The sequence below is a fragment of the Xyrauchen texanus genome, chromosome 12, assembly GCF_025860055.1.
Source record: "Xyrauchen texanus isolate HMW12.3.18 chromosome 12, RBS_HiC_50CHRs, whole genome shotgun sequence".
Taxonomy (NCBI): Eukaryota; Metazoa; Chordata; class Actinopteri; order Cypriniformes; family Catostomidae; genus Xyrauchen; species Xyrauchen texanus.
In genome coordinates this window covers 17,801,568-17,822,182 of record NC_068287.1, presented here as the reverse complement: position 1 = coordinate 17,822,182, position 20,615 = coordinate 17,801,568, and the positions used below count along the sequence as shown (strand labels likewise).

Genomic DNA, 20,615 nt, shown 5'->3' with positions numbered 1-20,615 from the left:
AGTTTGGAGCAGAAGAAATAGAAATAATCCTTGTGTAAATTGTCAGCTTTACGCTAAGCTAAAATGTTATTTCTAGCCATTTTACATGCACATGTTACCAGACACTATCACACTTTTTTATCAAGAAAATTCACGTTTGATCATAATTTCTTTTTTCTAGTAAAATCTTTGATATTAGGGCAAAACTCTTATTCTTGATAATACATTTTGTATTGTTTTCCTGTAAAAATATCAAAAAAATCCTTATAACAAGATCAGTTTGATTTATCTTGTTTTAGAAACAACACTGCATATGATATTTAGGTTTTTTCAGAGAATGTATTTTTAACATGTGTATTTTGTCTTACTGTACTGGCAGAGCTTTTATAGTCAAAACAAGTGAAAAAAATCTACAAGTGCTGAAGAAGTAATTCAAAGTATTTAGAAAACTTTGCTGACCTTGAGTAATTTAACTGAATACGTTACAAATGAAATTTTACAACATGTATTCTGTAATCTGTAGTGGAATACATGTCAAAAGTAACCCTCCCAAACCTACACAAGTGTATGTGTAATTAAATACACAAATAAATGCTGAGCCGTTTTTATTTTATTCTTCTAGTATGTCTGTTCTGCAGTCTTGAAAATGACATACACAAGGGCAATGCTGGGGGCGTGGTTTAGCATGACTGACAGCAAATACCCATTCATTACAATGAAGGGAAATATCCAGAAGATTTGGCAATTTTTTTTTAAGAAAAAAAAAGAAAGAGATGTGTTCAGAATGTTCAGTTTCGACCAAAATTACATATATATCATCTACATTATAATATACGCCACCATTCAAGGGTTTTAGAACACTTGTTTTTTGAAAACAAGTGCTTCTTTTCACCACGGATGGATTAAATTGATCAAAAATCAAAACAAATATTTTTTGAAAATTTTATTATTTGAAATATGTGATCTGTGTTTTTATTTATAATAAAATTGTAGTACAATTTACATTTTAACAAAACATTTTTACCCATGATGCAAAGCCACATTTTCAGCTGTCATTAATCTAGTCTACTAAGAAAATAATGTCACATAATCCTTAAGAAACCATTTAAATGTTAACTTTGTAATAAAGTAACACTTATTTTTGTTACAACAGTTAAATGGTTGTGTTACTTAATGAAGTATGGAAATAGTGTCTTTTTCCATGGTTCAGGGGCAGATTATAACTTCTTTTAGGCACTCTTAGGCAATTATTTTTATTGTGGTGGGCATGGATGTAAAGTAATGATGATTAAGAGATATACCTCAAAACCCTGTTGTATCACATTTTAAACACATTTTCAACAAGCCTTTTCTATTAAATAATGTACAAAAAAAGTTAGCACATGTTGCTTCGATTCAGTAAATACGCAATTTGAAATATCAGTACCAATATAAACATTATTGTTACTTTTAATCTATCAAAATCAGGAAAAATTTCACATAAAATTGATAAACGCATCACAACACGATGACAGAAATTTTGGAAATGAAATCACAAGTTCTCGAAGAGCACGGAAACTTTCACCAGGAGGCAGAAGACATTTAGTGCATGACATACAACCAGGTTTTCAGCCAAGTTTTGATTATGTTGATGATCTAGAGGCTTCAGAAAATCATGTATTAAATATGATATGAGTGCTGTCAAGGAGTGGCTCAAAAGGAAAAGGGGCCCTAAGATGGCTGGGGGCCCTCACATTCACAGGGCCCTATTGAAAGCATGCTTCCAGTGAAGCTTTTGGGCCCACATATGTAAGCGTGTAAACATTTGTTTTTTTTAATTAATGAAGAATCTTAAACTATTAAAACAGTCACAGAGATGTACTTTCCATTTCTTCAACTGTCATAGTAGCTTGAAATCGCAATTCGCGAAAAAAATACACACTCGAACTCCAGCACTGTAGGTGGCGCAGTGGAGCTTAGTGCGCTTAATCATCTCTCCTAGTGAACCGAAGAAGAAAACACTGTTCACGGCTAATCATGTAGCAGCGCCTTTCAAAACCTGAGGTAGATTACAAATAAATGAATATTTTGCACTTAATACAGAAGTCTTTTGGATTTTTATGATGTTAGACTATGCGCCAGACGTTATTTTTAAATCAGTTTTCCGTTAAAGTTTGATGTCTTTTGCTAAGGTTTTAGCTACCAAGATTGTATACAATAAAAGACTTATCAGATTTAGCATTCACATAAATACCGAAAACATTCAAATAGAGTAATATAAGAGGTATTTATGGTTACACATCGTTAATTTTGTTTTCTCATCCTTTATTATGAATGTTATCAGCTCCAAGTGGGCAATTTAAACAAAATGTTTCAGCTTTTATTGATTTCCTGAATGCAACTAATGTGAAATTATTATAATATAATAATAATTCCTCTATTGCAATGTAATGTGTATCTCTTACAGTTTGAAAACGTTTGAACTCTAAATTGTGTCACAATGAATCGACCAAAGCCAACCAGCATCAGGCGGCCTAGTAGTGCCAAACCATCAGGTAAGAATTTAAGCAATGAATGTGAAAAGTCTGTCATTGAAATTCTATGAAAAGTTCTGACATGCCTTCACATTGATGTCCTTTTGTGATGTCCCACAGGTCACCCACCTCCAGGGGATTTCATTGCACTTGGGGCAAAGAGTCAGAGCAGTGAGCCGAAAGCAAACCCTGCTCTTTTGAAACCTCCATCTACAGGTTTGCCTCCAGACCGCAAGAGAGAGGTGTCTTCAACCCTGCCCTCTTCCTCTGGCCTGTCCAGCCTGTCTAAACGGCCCAAGCACTCCTCTACTCCACCCAGTGCCCTTTCACGCCTGGCTGAGGTGGCTGCTGTTGACAAGAGATCAATATCCCCCTCCATTAAAGAGCCATCTGTGGTTCCCATTGAAGGTGAAATTAATATGAATGTTTTTTTTTGTTTTTTTTACATTTAATGTCCCATCTAGGGTTATCTCAATACCAAAATGTCAGTAGTGCATACCAATATCAGGGAAATGTCACAATTCTTGATACCAATTTCAATACCACTGCAAAACCCTGAGGCTTTTGAATATACACCTTTATTTAAAAAGAGAAATATTAACAAATAAAATTTAAATTGTATTCAGCTCTTTAAGTGTTTGTCAATTATATGAACATTGCTTCAAATTTAAGTAATTATTCAAGAGGTAAACAGTCATTAAAAGTAAAATGAATAGCAAACAAACTAATTACAAGCAATTGAACAAATATAAAAATTAAATAAACACTGCTTGAAATTTGTCAGGTATCTAACAGCATCTGTATTCAGGTAGGCATATTGAAATTGAAACCTTATACAGACATAACGGACTCAATGTGTTTACCTTAAAGGCATATTCCAGGTTCAGTACAAATTAAGCTCAATCGACAGCATGTGTGGCATAATGTTGATTACCACAAAAATAGAAGTTTGATTAATTCATACTTTTTTATAAAAAGAGCATAAGTCAACGTTACAGTGAGACACTTGCAAGGGATGTGAATGGGGGCAATTTTTGGAGGGTTTAAAATTTGCAATTATTTCTTCAAAGTATAGTTTATTCCAAACTCTGCTTCATACATTTTATACCATTTTCCAGCAGAATTGCTTAGCATGGGGGGGACATCAATATTTTACTATGTGAATGCACTCCATTAAAAAAACTATGTTAAACATATATGTTAAAAGCTTCCTATTCTTATTTACTAGTGAGACTGAATCCTACCTTAAATGGTGTCTTTATGGGCGTTAATTATGGTAACTGTGAATGAATTTGCATGTGCACTCTATTTACAAATGTTTGGAATTCACTAACATACATTGCTATCAAATCTAGGGAGTACGAAGTGTTTGTGAATCCATAGGAAATTTTTCTTGATCCATTTTACGTGTAAATTACATCCAGTATACTCACACATTTGTGAAAGTTTCATTAATGAGGCCCAATGTGTAATTATAATGTAATCAAATGTTTTCTTGTGTTGCAGTCTCACCTGCTGTTCTTCTGGATGAAATTGAGGCATCGGAGTCAGAAGGCAATGACGACCGCATTGAGGGTGTGCTCTGCGGGGCCGTCAAACAACTGAAGTTGAACCGTGCCAAGCCTGACATGACCCTTTACCTCAGCCTCATGTTTCTAGCCAAAATCAAACCCAATGTCTTTGCCACTGAGGGTGTGATAGAGGTAGAGAGCATCTTTATCTGTCATTTTGTAGTGATGATGTTTACCATTGTAGCTGATGATGAGCTTATTGTGTTTTGTGTCTACGTTCAGGCTCTCTGCAGTTTGCTCCGCCGTGACGCCTCCATTAACTTCAAGGCCAAGGGAAACAACCTGGTGTCCGTTCTGGCCTGCAACCTGTTGATGGCCGCCTATGAGGAGGATGAAAATTGGCCTGAGATATTTGTAAAAGTAATTTTCAACACTTAATTTACAACACATTGTCCAGCTTATACTTGACAGTATCGGTAACTTGTTATTCCTTAAAAACTGATTTGTTGCCATTGTGGTGTTCTTCAGGTCTACATAGAGGACTCTCTCGGAGAACGTATATGGGTGGACAGCTCGCACTGTAAAACCTTTGTTGACAACATCCAGACCGCCTTCTCAACCAAGATGCCTCCCAAGAGTATGCTGCTCCAGACTGAAACCGGGCGATCAGGGGGTGATCTCAGTGCAGGTTAATGGCCCGGGACTGTGCACCTGTTGTTTTCTTTATTGGTCTGGATAATACTTTTACTAACACATATTCTGATTTTTAGGGAACAGCCCTCATCCTTCTACTCCAGATGAAGATGAAGGTCAAACTGAGCTGTTAATCGCAGAGGAGAAACTCAGTCCAGAGGATGATGGACAGGTCATGCCCAGGTATGTAAGTCTGTTTTGTGAAAAAAATGTCAAACCACAGCTGTAGCTGTAACCTTTGTGTGCATTGGCTCCAGGTATGAAGAGTTGGCGGAAAGTGTGGAGGAATATGTGTTGGATGTTTTGAGGGATCAGCTGAACCGTCGACAGCCCATGGACAACGTCTCCAGAAACCTTTTGCGTCTTCTCACCGCCACCTGTGGTTATAAAGAAGTCAGACTGATGGCCGTGCAGAGACTTGAGATGTGGCTGCAGAATCCTAAGGTACAAGAACAAGGACAATTTTAAAGAGTAAATGTGTTATCACAGCACCTTCCAACTGTAGTTGATGTGGAAAAAAGTTCATATACATGTTATTTATCAACTACCCATATATAGTTTTAGTTAGTCTGATTAAATCAGGACATATAATAGTTTTTCTTTGTTTTCCAGCTGACTCGTCCTGCACAGGATCTTCTCATGTCTCTGTGTATGAACTGTAACACACATGGCTCTGACGACATGGAGGTCATCTCTAACCTCATCAAGATTCGTCTCAAACCTAAAGTTCTCCTCAACCATTACATGCTGTGTGTGAGGTCAGCATCATGCCTTCTGACCTGTACTCGCACAGAAATATTGTACTGAAAAGTATAAATGCTTTTTATATCCTTAACAATTTATGTATCTTGTTTTGCAGGGAGCTTTTGAATGCGCACAGAGATAATCTGGGAACCATGGTGAAGTTTGTGATCTTTAACGAGTTGTCAAATGCCAGAAATCCCAATAATATGCAAGTGCTTCATACAGTTCTGCAACACAGCCCAGAGCAGGCACCCAAGGTGACTTTGAGCTTGTTAAGAAACATTCTTGTTTTATTACTCGTATACCTTTTTGAAGTTATTAAATATTTAAGAGGATAAAATCCCAAACTGATTTAAATTTATGGCTTTCAGTAAATGCCTTTTATAAATACACTATGTAATGCTTTTACACACACAATTTCCATATTTCCAATTGAAACAGGAATTTGGGCTGGATATAACAAAGACTTTCTTAAATAGTCTTTAGTTTACACACAACCTGGCAAAAACATGATTTGCTACTTGCTATTGCTAGTCTGTGTTGGTAGGGAAATAGTTGGAATTCGTCAATAGTTTAATGTATTTTTCTGACTATAAATTTAAAATGTGTAAATCTGCTAAAAGTGTGCCCACATATAGATGCCTTTGAAGCTAACAGGGCTTAAAGCCACAAAAAATAGTGTGTTGGGTCTATAGTTGTAATGGATCTATAGTGTAAATGCCCCTATATATTTCTGGAGAAGTTCTACTTCCTTCTACGTTCAGATGTAAAAAGAGGTTCTAAACCGCTGACCAATGGTATAGTGCTTGCGAACATTCAGACACCTGTGTTTAGAAGTACATTTAAATATTAACACGTTAATGACTACATGTAAAACCTTTACTAATGTGACATTAAAATGTGTTATCAATGATAAAGTAATATCTTAATTTTAGCAGATGTGTGAATGGATTTTGGTGCAGATGGCACATGAGTAATTTGTATACTAATTAAAACAAAAAAATAGCATAATAGCATGTTTTTTTAAATGTCTCTATGAGAACTATCGTACAGATGTAGGTAAATTTGCACCAGCTCTCTAATAACTGCATGCCGGTGTGTTCATGTTGAGTGACCTTGACTGACTGAACAATGTAAACCGAATTAGCTGTCCATCTCAAAATAGGTTACACTTACCAATGATGTGGACCAATAGCAGTAAGAAGGTATTTAGGAGCCCGGAACAAGTTTTCCTGAAAGTTCGCCCAGACGAGCTGTTACAAACCATGGAAACTAACTCAAAAACACGTCGTGGGGACGTCACGCCCATTCATTCTTCGATTTTGTATGAAGTTTATCAGGGCCTTAATAAGCATTTGTTCTTCACCATGTGTTTTGATTATGTCCCTCCAGTTTCTGGCCATGGTGTTCCAGGACCTGTTGACCAATAAGGATGATTACCTGCGGGCCTCCCGGGCTTTACTCAGGGAAATCATTAAACAAACCAAGCATGAGATCAACTTCCAGTCCTTCTGTTTGGGCCTCATGCAGGAGAGGAAAGAGGCCAGTTATGTGGACATGGAGTTTAAAGTGAGGACTCATCCTTTGAGTTTGTATTTGCATAGCTACATATGCTTTATTAGCTTTTAGAAACTTACTATACTCTTTATTCCATTCTTAGGAACGTTTTGTTATCCAAGTAACAGATCTGTTGACGGTGTCAATGATGCTGGGGATCACAGCTCAGGTCAAAGAGGCTGGCATTGTCTGGGACAAAGGAGAGAAGAAGAGTAAAATAAATTTTTCTTGCAGTGCTTAATGTCTTTTTGCAGAAGTGTGTTTTGGATGCTAACATGGATCTATCCATATCTGTGTTTCAGATCTGGAGGTACTGAGAGCCTTTCAGAACCAGATTGCTGCTATCCAGAGAGATGCTGTGTGGTGGCTACACTCTGTGGTTCCCACCATCAGTAAAGTGGGACCTAAAGACTACGTGCACTGGTAAGGAACAGAGGAATGTAGGACTGTTTTAAATGGGTCACATCTTATATAATTTAGTTTTTTTTGCTCCCTGTGGTCCACATATAATGTTAAGCCCTATTCAGACGGGACTAGTTTTCCCTGAGAAGGTTAGGTAAATGTGTGTTTTACAGATGTACTTTGTCATTTTAATCCTGTCCAAATCTGACTAGTCTTTTTTTCCCCTCATACAACCTCTGTAAAAACATTCAGAGCAAATGACCTACTGTTTTTTGGTAACATGAGGGTCCTCTGAGAAATCTAATCCCATACGAATGCAAATGTCCCTGATCGCTGATATAACTGCTAATATATATACTAATGCTTCTCCTCGTGTATTTTAAACTACTTGAACTACCGTTAAGATGATACTAATGCACACCAGTCTTCAGCCTGCTGCGTACCTTTCAATATGGATGTAGAATATGTATTTGCCATCCAACGAAAAAAATAAGAAAATAAAATCAACAAGGAAAGCCAAGTTGTGGAAACTGCTAAGATTGGCAGCTGTAATATCAGTGTCATGTAAAATACCGTAATTTCTCCACTCAATAACACAATGTTATAATTATATAATGTACAGGCACAAATACAGTTTTGTTTATTGCTGTGGGTTTATTGTTCCTAGCCACTTTATGTGAAGTTAATTTTAATATTTATTAAAATATTTATTATGTATTGTTAATAAATAAATTAAATAATTATAAAAAATGTATTTTTTAAATATTTAGTCATTTTAAATTTAAACAAAGTTTATTTAATTACCTAAATTAACAGGGGACCTGGGTAGCTCAGTGAGTATTGATGCTGACTACCACCCCTGGAGTTGCGAGTTCGAATTCATGGTGTTCTCGCTCTTGGTGCTGCACTTGGTGCATGAATCCCACGGAGAATAGCATGGGCCTCCACACGTGCTACGTCTTCGCAGTAATGTGCTCAACAAGCCACGGACGATAAGATTCAACTGAGATTTGTCCTCCTCCACCCAGATTGAGGCGAGATACTAAACCACAATGAGGACTTGGAGCGAATTGGGCATGCCATCTTTTTTTTTTACCTATATTAACTAAACCTGTTCAACCTTCTGTAATGCCCTGTAACACAGTTAATGATGGGCAAGGAGGAGGCGAGAACCGGCTTGTCAACATAAATGATAATTTTTTTAAACTCCTACCAAAGCACACAAACATAAACACACATGATGGACATGCCAGTAATTCTCGCTCTCTCTCTCTCTCAAACCATTGTCACCGGCTGCCTTTAACCCTCGCGCGCCTCATCAGGCCGATTGGGGACCGGGTGCGCGATATTCTGACCCGGCCCCACCCCCCTCCGCTCCACATGCCCACATTTAGAAAACAGAAACTCCCACCTCAGTAATTAACGGAGATAATAAACACTTAATCCCATCCGATTTGGTACATGAAATCACAGACGACAGGTGATAGCAATTGTAACTCAAATGTTGTTAGGAAACTAATCCTGTCCGAATAGGATGTTTCTTGTTGATGCTTCTTGTGTGTCAAAACATAATTTTCAATTTTCCATCCCTCTTTATTTTCATTTTCTGATCTTTAGATATGACAATACCAGTAAAGTACAATACCATCCACATTGTTGGATGGTGTGGCAAAGTGAATAAACACAAGGCTCAAACCTTGAAAGGGGCAATACTTGAACTTTCACCATTGTGCAAGACCCTGTACCCCAGGTTGCTCCAGGGGGATTTATTGTAACTTAACATAACACTGTTTCATAGCGTCGTTGTGTATGACCACAAATAAAGATTTATGATGACTCTCTAACATTTGTTATGTTAATCTATTAAAAATGCAGATGTTTATTTTACCTATATTTTTGTTGTTTCGAAAGCCTTCACAAGGTGCTTTTCACAGAGCAGCCAGAGACGTATTACAAATGGGACAACTGGCCACCTGAGAGTGACCGAAAGTAAGAGATAATCTTTGGCTAACTATTTCACAGAAACGGTGTTTGTTGGTAAATAGGAATTACTTCTGTCCAATATATGAAGCTGAAGCATATCTCTTCTTTCTTAGTTTCTTTCTTCGGCTGTGCTCTGAGGTTCCCCTGCTAGAGGACACACTGATGCGCATCTTGGTGATCGGTCTGTCTCGTGATCTGCCCTTGGGCCCAGCTGATGCAATGGAGCTGGCTGATCACCTTGTGAAGAGAGCTGCTGGAGTTCAGTCTGATGGTAAGATAGCACTCCTGGTTAGTCTATTCTAACTTCTTAACTCAGCTTTAACACTGGTTGTGTGCTGATGTTGTTATTGCATCATCATCATCCTCATCTCTAGACCTGGAAGTGTTGCGGGTGGAGAGGATCCAACTCATTGACGCTGTGCTGAACCTTTGCACGTACCATCACCCTGAAAACATCCAGCTGCCTGCAGGGTACAGCCTTTGCCTTTCATTAGTTTATTCCCTCTTGCTTTTATGTATACATTTTTAGTGATTCAACAGCTTTCTATTATAAAACAATTACTAAGTGTCATAGACTAATAGCATCTCAGGTTTAAGGTATGTTGTGGTAAGAGCTCCTGGCATCCTTTACTCTGTTTATAGGCTGTTTAGATTTCAAGGTGGGTGAAATACATTTTTAAATGTTCCATGTTAGGTATCAACCTCCAAATCTAGCCATATCAACACTTTACTGGAAGGCCTGGCTCCTGCTGCTTGTAGTGGCAGCCTTCAACCCACAGAAAATCGGTGAGGAGACCAGATATGATGCAATTCTTGCATTTAATTAAAACATCGCAATAGAACAACATTAGATCGCTGACTGATGCTGTTACTGGTTTCAGGTATGGCAGCCTGGGATGGTTACCCCACTCTGAAAATGCTCATGGAGATGGTTATGACAAAGTATGTATTCTGCATATTACAGCCGAAACAAATGTGGATTTACAAACATCTAAGCAACCTTGACTGTTTTTTTTGCTTTCTTCTAGCAACTACTCTTACCCTCCTTGCACGGTCGCCGACGAGGAGACCAAAACGGAAATGATCAACCGGGAGCTGCAGATCTCTCAGAAGGAGAGGCAGGAGATCCTGGCCTTTGAGAGCCATCTTGCAGCTGCCTCCACCAAGCAGACCATAACGGAGAACAACAGCCTCCTGCTGTCTCAGCTCACCAGCCTTGACCCAAAGTATGAATTCCTGTTTGTTACCCTAGTGTTAGATATAATGCCATTGTGTTCACCAATATAGGTCAGCTATTAGAGGGTTCCCGTGTTGATGGATATGTTTTTTTTTGTTATGCGATTTCTCAGCCTGGAAGAGTCATGGACATTTTTATAGTGAATGTGAAATTTATATTATGAAATATATTATTCTCAGCACTAAAATATTTCATTTGCTTGAAATAGTTTTTGAGTACAGCCTGGCAATTGTACCATTTTTAAAGAAACTGATCCTATATTTTGTTTGTTTTTTTGTTAAGGGGTCCCCCGCGCAAACCACCTCCTCTAATCCTGGACCAAGTGAAGAGTTTGAACCAGTCCTTGCGTCTTGGCCATCTGCTCTGCCGAAGCCGTAACCCTGACTTCCTTCTCAATATCATCCAGAGACAAGTAAACACACTCTCATAAATTTGCTCAGAAATAACTTGCTTGCAGAGTTACAGCCATGTTAAGCTGTCACAATTTCTTTTTTACCCCATCCAGGCCTCCTCTCAGTCTATGCCATGGCTGGCTGATCTTGTGCAGTCCAGCGAAGGGTCCTTGGACGTATTGCCTGTTCAGTGCCTGTGCGAATTCCTCCTCCATGACGCTGCAGATGACACCTCTTCTGTTGATGATGACGAGGAAGGAGAAAGCAAAGAGCAGAGAGTGAAGAAAAGACAAGTAAAGCTCAGCATGATCTTACATTTCTGATTTGTTCTCAAGGGGCCATAGTCTACACTTTGTAGCTTTATAAATCCACTTGTTTGTCAAGTTTCCTTGCACTATTTTTGTTTTACATGACCATTTTCCAGCCTCTCTCTGCAGCGTAGTATTAAACAGGCTGTTTTTGCTACTTTTATATATAAATGCCATCTGTTATGATTGGGTGTCCTCTGTGTAATGTGACGTTCACACTGAGGTTCATTAGGGTGGACCAAGTTGCTAAAAACATATGCCTCGGATGTATAAGTGTGGCAGGTCACTACACATCATGATGCTTAGCCAACATTGATAGCTTATTAATTAAAATTTTTACAGCTTAGTTTCAATAAATGGTGTTGGTATTCTTTGTTTTGTGAATATTGGAGTATGTCTTCACAGTACAACAAAAAAGCAAGTACTGTTTTCCATTAAATGTCCCTTTTAAAATGTATGGTGTGTTTCTCTTGGCAGAGGCAGCAAAAGCAGAGGCAGTTGCTTGGCCGACTGCAGGACCTACTGTTGGGTCCTAAAGCTGATGAACAGACCACATGTGAGGTTTTGGACTACTTCCTTCGCCGTCTTAGTTCTTCACAGGTGGCTTCTAGAGTGCTAGCCATGCAAGTATGTAACTAACTGTATGCAAGGATCCACAAGATTGTTTAATTAATCATTCACAAATGCTTTGTTCATTAAGATTTGTTAAATGAGATTAGTTGATTGTGATATGTGTATCAGGGTTTGTCTCTGGTGCTGACGGAGGGAGGGCTTAAGGATGGAGAGGAGAGAGATCAGCTCATGGAGGAGGACTCCAGAGATACAGAATTATTACCAGGCTACCAGTGGATACTTCAGGACCTCCCTAAACTTCCTTTGTTTGACAGTGTGAGAGGCTTGACCTCTAACGCATTGCAACAGGTCAGTCTACCTCAACAGCTTACAAGGGGTTATGTTAATATAAAACTGGAATAAGTGGTGGTAGTTTTCAGCCATTATACAACATAATCAATATCTGTAACATTTTCCCAAGGCCATTCACGTTGAGACAGATCCTCAAACCATCAGTGCATACCTGATCTACCTTTCCCAGCATGCACCAGTGGAGGAGCAGGCACACCACAATGACCTGGCCTTGGTGAGCTCTGTGGTTTTGGACACCACTTATGTGGCTGCTTATGTTAAATGGGTTTTCATATTGTACTTGCACTGCACTGGTCCATTAATCAAGTCTAACCTGTAGCTTTTATCCTTACTCTCTTTTTGCTCTCTCCTGGCTGGCATTTCCTTGTCTTCTTAGGATGTGGCTCGCCTGATAGTGGAGCGCTCTACCATTATGAACAGCCTGTTCTCCAAGCACTCCTGTAGGCCGGAGTCTGATGCCGTTCTCTCCGCTCTGACCTCCATCTTCTCCACCTATATCAGTCGCATGAGGAAGACAAAAGATGGAGAGGACCTCTACAGCTGGGTAATTGAAAATTAATTGGGATGAACATTCTTTCAACAAATATCTTTTTCTTTTGCATGTATGTATTTGAAAGACTGGGCTGTCGATTTAACGTGTTATTTCAGTGCGATTAATTTAACAAAAAATAATACATTAAAAAAATTTAACACAATTAATCGCACCATAATAAGGAAGATTCCTGAGAAATGCAAGCTTGTAATACCACCTGTTTACTCCAGAGGGCAGTAAGTGAAATTTCAGCTGTATGAGCAACGCACAGTTTATACATTGAAGAAAACAACCCACAACACAGACATGCGTTACGTTCTTGCATTCAAAACACTTGAAGGAGCCCAAATGCGAACTAAGGGATCTCAAGATGTGTTTAAAAATGAGTATTAAACTATATTTGACTTGAAACAGTGAACTAAACATTTTATGTTTATGACGCAACACACCCGAGACTCTACACAAGCATGTCTGATGAAGGTGTAAATTGACGGGCCCTTAAACAAGCCCTCATAATAAATCTCCAACTGATTGACAAATTCACTTGTGAAATGGATTGCTGTGAACTGTTTGCCAATGATTGACTTATGATCAATAATATGGTAGTAAACAATACATTGTATTCTAAAGCTGCTTTTTGTATGGCCTTATCAATGATGAACTCTTCTGCCACAAGAATGTAATACATTTTAATTATCTGAATATTTTTTTTGTTTTTATATATATATATATATATATATATATATATATAAATATAAAAATTAATATTTAAAGATAACTATGTATAATTATTTATTGATATAAATATGTATAATCTTTATATATTGAATTATTGTTATATGAGGGGCTTTCTCAGCAAATATTTGTATATGCGATAATCGCGATAAATTAATCGGGACACCATGTAATTAATTTGATCAAAAATGTTAATCGATTGACAGCCCTAATTTTTTTGCAACCCAACAGTCAGAGTCTCAAGACCAAGTTTTCCTGCGATGGACTACAGGAGAAACAGCCACTATGCACATTCTGGTGGTCCATGCTATGGTCATTCTGCTCACTTTAGGACCACCCAAAGGTGGGTATCACCTCTGTGTGCTTTTGCAGTGCTATGACGATTGTTGCTGTGCTCTAGATGTAGTAAATGTGGTGTTTTTCAGGGGAAAGTGAGTTCTACACCTTGTTGGATATCTGGTTCCCTGATAAAAAGCCCCTTCCGACTGCATTCCTGGTTGATACCTCTGAGGAGGCTCTTCTATTGCCTGATTGGCTGAAATTGAGGATGATCCGGTCTGAAGTCTCGCGATTGGTCGATGCAGGTATGCATTGTGATGATGTATTTACAAATAGGAATGTCAAAAATTCTGATGCTCAAGTTGAAGACTCTGGATCCAAGATGATACAAAAATTAGAAAGAAAAAATTAGACAATATCAGTTTTTTTTCTATGTGTCTGCAGTACCGATTTAATTTAATATGCAGGTGACAAAATTACAAATCATTTTACGCTACTGGCTTAGCTCATGGATATATAATGTAATCATGCAAATGTTGCGTTTGGTCATTCATAGAAATACATTGAGTTCAAAGCTACATGCCAGGAAACATCATGTCAACCCTATTTAGAAACACAACACAAAATACATTGGCAAGAAAAAGTATGTGAACCCTTTGCATTTAGCTGGTTTTCTGCATTCATTTGTCATAAAATGTAATCTCATTTTTATCAGACACAAGTATAGACAAACACAATATGCTTAAGCTAACAATGGACAAACAATTATAATATTTGATGACTTTATTGAATGCATCCCATTAAACATTCAGTGCTGTGGAAAAAGTAAGTGAACCCTTGGTTTAATAACTGGTCGATCCTCCTTTGGCAGCAATTACCTCAGCTAAGCTTTTCTAGTAGCTGCGGATTAGACCTGCACAACGTTCCGAAGGAATTTTGGACCAATATTCTTGATAGAACTGCTTCAGCTCAGCCATATTCTTAGGATATCTGGTGTTAACAGCTCTCTTGAGGTCATTCCACAGCATATCTATTGGGTTAAGGTCTGGGCTCTGACTGGGCCACTCCAAAAGGTGAACTTATTTTTTTGACTATTTAATTTAATTTAATGTTTAGGGTCATTTTCCTGTTGCATCACCCAACTTCTACTTCGCTTCATTGACTGCCATGGACACCATGCCTTTTTAATGCTTTCCGTATAGTAGACTCATGAACAGAGATGCTTACCAGTTCCAATGATTCCTTCAAATATTTAGCTGTCACTCTTTCAGGCTCATGGGGAGAGTAGCCACAGTACAAAATCATCTATTTATAGACTTTTCTAACTGTGGACTGATGAATATCTAAGCTCTTCAAGATAACTTTATAACCCTTTCCATCTTTACGCAAAGATAGGTCTTCTGTGATCTCTTTGTTTTTTTGCAAGGCATGGTCCATGTCAGCAGAAGCTTCTTGTGAATAGCAAACTCAAAATGTGTGAGTGCATTTTATAAGTCAAAGTAACTCTTACCAACACCTCCAATCATGTTTCATTAATTGGAGGCCAGGTTTGCCCACTCCTGACTCTAATTAGCTTTTGTTGATGTCATTAGCTTTGGGGTTCACATACTTTTTCCAGCCTACACTGTGAATTATGTATTTAATATTTACAATAACAATACAATCATTTGTGTTTTTGTTAAAACAGATTAAGTTTGTTCATTATTGTAACTTAGATGAAGATCAACCCGAATTTTAAGAAAAATGTATACATACATGTTGGTAATTCCAAAGTTTTTTTTTTTAATGTTTTCTTGCCTTTGTAGTAAAGTTGGCTGATAAGAGCAAATATTTGTGTCTTTGACAACTCACAGCCCTACAGGATCTGGAGCTGCAGCAGCTACTGTTGTTTGTCCAGTCCTTCGGAATCCCCGTCTCTAGCATGAGTAAACTGCTTCAGTATCTGGACCAGGCTGTGTCCCACGACCCCCAGACGTTAGAGCAGAACATCATGGACAAGAGTGAGAACATTTATTTCACTGCACCACATGAGTTTATCATTCAGTGTGTATTAAATGATTTTAACAACACTGAAAACCTTAATAGGTTGACTTTACTCAATTGATTGAGTAAACTCATTCCCTCAATTGAATTGAGTAATAGTATCTACAAAGTAATTAAATTCACTTATCTTGATCATATAGAATGAATTTAACTATTTAAGTTAAGGCAACTAGATGCAAGTAGACTTGTAGGTCAGTCATTATTTCTCCACAGAGATGCCTAGACGCATGTACTTAAGTTGCACATCCAAAAGGAGAAGATGGTATTAACTGGACCCAACTTTACGGGACACAGATTACACTAAACAACTATTTGCATCAAAACAACATAATACTATAAAAGAGCTAAAGCCTATTTTGTAGTATTATTTATAACAACTATTTAAATGCCCACATACACTGATGAGCCAAAACATTATGACCACTCACAGGTGAAGCGAAAAACGTTGATCGTCTCTTAACAAGGCCACATGTCAATGTTTGGGTAGATTAGATGGTAAGCGAACAATTAGTTGTCATAGTCAATGTGTTGAATGCAGGAGAAATGTCCAGAAGTAAAGACCTGAGCAACTTTGACATGGGCCAAATTGTTATGGCCAGATGACTGGGTCAGAGCATCTCTGAAACAGTAAGGCTTGTGGGGTACTTCTGGTCAGCAGTGGTACCCCACAAGGGTGGTACCTACCGACACCAGTCCAAGGAGAGACTGCCCATAAAATGGCGACGGTGTTGGGCACACAAGGGCAATAAAGGCTATCCCGTCTGGTCCAAACCAACAGAAGGTCTACTGTGGCACAAAATTTGAATGATGTTTACGGGAGGAATGTGTCACAACACACAGAGCATCGCACCCTGCTGTGTATGGGGCTGCGTAGCTGCAAACCAGTCAAAGTGCCCATGATTACCCCTGTCCACCATTGAAAGCACCTACAATAGTCAGGTGAGCGTCAGAACTGGACCTTGGAGCAGTGGAAGAAGGTTGCCTGGTCCGTTGAGTCCTGTTTTCTTTTACATCACATGGACGGCCATGTACGTGTGCGCCATTTACCTGGGGAAGTGATGGCACCAGGACGCACTGTGGGAAGACTGTGGAGGGAGTGTGATGCTCTGGGCAATGTTCTGCTGGGAAACACTGGGTCCGGCCATTCATGTGGATGTTAATTTGACATGTGCCACCTACCTAAACATCGTTGAAGACCAGGTACACCCCTTCATGGCAATTGTATTCCTCGAGTCAGTGGCCTCTTTCAGCAGGATAATGCCACACTGCGCACATTGTTTGGGAATGGTTTGAGGAACATGATAAAGAGTTCAAGGTGTTGCCCTGGCATACAAATTCCCCAGATCTCAATCAGATTGAGCATCTGTGGGATGTGCTGGACCAACAAGTCCGATCCACGATGGCTCCACCTCACAAAATACAGGACTTGAAGGATCTGCTGCTAATGTCTTGGTGCCAGATACCACAGGACAACTTCAGGGGTCTTGTAGAGTCCACGCCCCAGCGGGTTGGCGCTGTTTAGGCACCATACGGAGGACGAATAGCATATTAAGGAAGGTAGTCAATGTTTTGGCTTATCGGTGTATATTCTCTTTGACCAAGGAAGCATTTTTAAATAATTCAAGTGCTATGCATAATGGGTATTTCCCCATAGCCTCAATTTTTTAAGGAAAATAACTTCAAGGAACATAGATATTTAAGTTATGAGCTGAAAACTTGACATTTCAAGTAATGTTTTTTTAAGACAACTGGATTTTTCCAGCAATGACAATATAAGGGTTTGCAGTGAAGAGGAATGGGTGTTGGAGACATGGCTTAGCGGTTCGCAAACAAACCCAGACACCTTAAGCCATGCTGCTCATGCAAGAGATATGAGTTCAAGTCCGGTTTGTGTCATTTCCCAATCCTTTTCCCCCTTGTTCTCCTCATCATTTCCTGTCCTCTCTTTACTACCCCTATAAATAAAAAAAAGTAGCAAAAACATTGATCATAAATGTTTTTTATATGTTCTTCTGTAGACTACATGGCTCATTTGGTGGAGGTCCAGCATGAGAGAGGAGCCACAGGAGGACACACGTTTCACAGTTTACTCAGTGCTGCACTCCCACAACGTAGAGGTCAGGATCTAATTCCTTATACCATGTCATCACTGATTCATTCAGTGTTTACCACGCAATGTGATCAGATGTTGCACTAATGATCTCTTTGAACTAATGTGTTTCAGACAGCTCAGAGGTGAGCAGGGCAAAGGTTACTGTGGAAACACCCCATGGCTCTGTGAAGATGAGAGGGGTGAGTCAGGTGCCAGTTGTGGGCCCAGATGATGATCTTGCTGGGGTCCTATTACAGGTAAGAGATCTACTTTTGATCTGTTTATTCTCTATTAATTGAGTCATTCACCTACCAAAGAATTAATTATGCCATTTAATTCCTAATGTAATATTGCTGCTGTTAGCGCCTGTGCTGTTGTGCTCATGCAGGTGATGCTGGTTTTAGTCTGACCCTGCAGCACCTGCAGATCCCTTTCCCCCTCTCTTTTTGTCCTATTTCCTGTTTCTATAAATAAAAGATGCTAATGAAAAAGTAAAATATTGATACTAATAAGATAAGTGTAAAGAATATACTTTCAGGTTTGTTATGGTGATTATTTTGTAGTTGAACTGATTTTGAATCCTATAATTTTTTTCTCCCATTTTCTCAGCTTTTCCCACTGAAGGTGGATCCCCGCTGGCCTCCACCCCCAGTCCGACCTCTAGCATTAGCGCTGCAACAGGCTCTGGCCCAGGAAGTGTTGCGTGCACGTCAGGGTCGCATCCAGCAGGGCTGCGCAGCTGGACGACTTCTTCAGGCTTTAGCAGCCCTTTTAGGCTCCGCCCACGCTGGAGCCCTGGTCATGGCAATGCACCACAGCCACACAATCTCCTGCCCTCTATTGCGCCAACTCCATCTCTACCAGGCACGGAACCTACTCATACCTTCATACTCACTACCATAACAAGTACTTTCTCTCTTTTGCTCACTCATCTCTTTATTTCAGAGTTTGGTTTCTCAGGACGTTGGCTTCTCCTCGCTGTTTTTTAATGCAGTGGTGCAGATGTTGACCTGGTTGGAGAACTCAGCAGTGGAGACTGGGCCACTCAACAGTCAGCTGAAATCTCTGGCAGCTCAGTACTCTCACAAACATCGCATCACAGATGGTGAGTGGGTCCTAATCCTGAAGCCTTGCAAGGTCAGGTCACATCTACATTAGATATACAGATCAGCCACAACATTACACAACAACATTGCTCAATACACAATACTCAAACCAGCCCGTCTGGCATCAACAATCATACCACAGTTCAAATCACTGAGATCACGTTTTTCCCCATACTGATGGTTGGTGTGAACATTAACTGAAGCTCCTGAGCCGTATCTGCGTGATTTTATGCACTGCGCTGCTGCCACATGATTGGCTGATTAGATAATCGCATGGATGTTTGTTAGTGCCAGACAGGCTGGTTTGAGTATTTCTTTACCTGCTGATCTCCTGGGATTTTCACACACAACAGTCTCTAGAATGTCCTCCAAATGGTGCCAAAAACAAAAAACATCCAGTTCTGGCAGTTATGTGGACGGAAACGTCTTGTTGATGAGAGAGGTCAACAGAGAATGGCCAGACTGGTTCGAACTGACGAAGTCTATGGCATCTCAGAATGTTATTCTGAGATGCGGGTTGGAAAAGTTTTGGTGGCATGTGGGGGACCTACACAATATTAGGCACTAAACGTGTATTCAGTTACATCCTGTGTAATCAGTTCGTACAGGATTTCTGCACCTGGCTGAGGCGCTGGCGTACAGAAGGGACTCTGAGGTGGCGGTGAGGGGCATCATTGCCTCACTGAGAGCTGGAGAGAGATGCAACGCTGAACCTGAACTCACAAGAAAAGGTATTTTAGCAGTGCAGAGTTCCCCTGGTTTTCACTTTAAGGGGTCATATGAAGGGATGCACCGATACTACTTTTCTCTCCCAATCCAGTTCCGAAACCTGAACTCTCAGTATCAACCGATGAAGATTCTGATCTTATACCAGCACTGTTGTTTGTTCTTAATCATTTAAAATATCTATACCTCACTGCGTAGAACTGATTGGGAGTAATCTTTAATTGGTAAATAAATACAAACCTCTAATTATCCATCCATCCATCCATCCATCGTCAACCGCTTATCCTGTGTACAGGGTCGCGGAACCTCTAATTATAATTTATTTAATTATAAAATAGAGTGGACAGAAAACAATTAAATATTAAAATGTGTAATCTGCAGGGGTGGAAAGAGTACTGAAAAATAATAATCAAGTATTGTTTACTGAAAAGTAAATGTAATGTTACATCTTAAAAAATTTAGTATGAGTAGAGTAAAAGTACCTGTCCTAAAATCTACTCAAGTAAGAGTAAAAGAGTAGCTCATTTAAAAGTATTCTGGAGTAGTGAGTATTGAGTACTGTGTTGGGATAGCTATGCCCCTTTATAATAAAAACGCTATGCTCCAATTTAAAAATGTAGCACAAATACTGTAATTTACATTCCCTTTTATGGCTGTTTGCCATAAAAAATACAAAATATAGGTATTTTATAGGTGTTTGTGATTGACAACTTTTAAAATACATCACTTATCTATGATAATGTAAACACTACATGAATCTGATTTTAAAAAATAAATAAAAGGGCGACATGATTACAGAAATGAAAAGATGAGAGTTATTTTCAATATTATAATGTATGAAACGAATACATTTAAAATC

At 39.0% G+C, this 20,615-nt stretch overlaps 1 protein-coding gene across 1 annotated transcript in view; it reads left to right on the top strand.

Annotated features, from left to right (window-relative positions):
• The first annotated feature begins 1,965 nt into the window (after positions 1-1,965).
• Positions 1,966-20,615, top strand: part of ints1 (integrator complex subunit 1) — a 39,145-nt gene continuing 20,495 nt past the window's right edge. Inside the window, exons 1-33 of the mRNA XM_052139831.1 lie at positions 1,966-2,022; positions 2,426-2,513; positions 2,613-2,900; positions 3,999-4,195; positions 4,286-4,423; positions 4,532-4,691; positions 4,774-4,879; positions 4,954-5,140; positions 5,309-5,454; positions 5,556-5,697; positions 6,833-7,009; positions 7,101-7,209; positions 7,300-7,420; positions 9,311-9,388; positions 9,496-9,653; positions 9,757-9,853; positions 10,077-10,168; positions 10,264-10,324; positions 10,411-10,608; positions 10,902-11,031; positions 11,125-11,304; positions 11,797-11,946; positions 12,061-12,240; positions 12,353-12,457; positions 12,620-12,787; positions 13,742-13,853; positions 13,936-14,094; positions 15,643-15,789; positions 17,851-17,949; positions 18,057-18,181; positions 18,534-18,788; positions 18,870-19,029; positions 19,630-19,761. Of these exons, the coding sequence (XP_051995791.1) occupies positions 2,459-2,513; positions 2,613-2,900; positions 3,999-4,195; positions 4,286-4,423; positions 4,532-4,691; positions 4,774-4,879; positions 4,954-5,140; positions 5,309-5,454; positions 5,556-5,697; positions 6,833-7,009; positions 7,101-7,209; positions 7,300-7,420; positions 9,311-9,388; positions 9,496-9,653; positions 9,757-9,853; positions 10,077-10,168; positions 10,264-10,324; positions 10,411-10,608; positions 10,902-11,031; positions 11,125-11,304; positions 11,797-11,946; positions 12,061-12,240; positions 12,353-12,457; positions 12,620-12,787; positions 13,742-13,853; positions 13,936-14,094; positions 15,643-15,789; positions 17,851-17,949; positions 18,057-18,181; positions 18,534-18,788; positions 18,870-19,029; positions 19,630-19,761 (4,612 nt within the window). The 5' untranslated portion in view covers positions 1,966-2,022; positions 2,426-2,458. The remainder of the gene's footprint in view (positions 2,023-2,425; positions 2,514-2,612; positions 2,901-3,998; positions 4,196-4,285; positions 4,424-4,531; positions 4,692-4,773; positions 4,880-4,953; positions 5,141-5,308; positions 5,455-5,555; positions 5,698-6,832; positions 7,010-7,100; positions 7,210-7,299; positions 7,421-9,310; positions 9,389-9,495; positions 9,654-9,756; positions 9,854-10,076; positions 10,169-10,263; positions 10,325-10,410; positions 10,609-10,901; positions 11,032-11,124; positions 11,305-11,796; positions 11,947-12,060; positions 12,241-12,352; positions 12,458-12,619; positions 12,788-13,741; positions 13,854-13,935; positions 14,095-15,642; positions 15,790-17,850; positions 17,950-18,056; positions 18,182-18,533; positions 18,789-18,869; positions 19,030-19,629; positions 19,762-20,615) is intronic.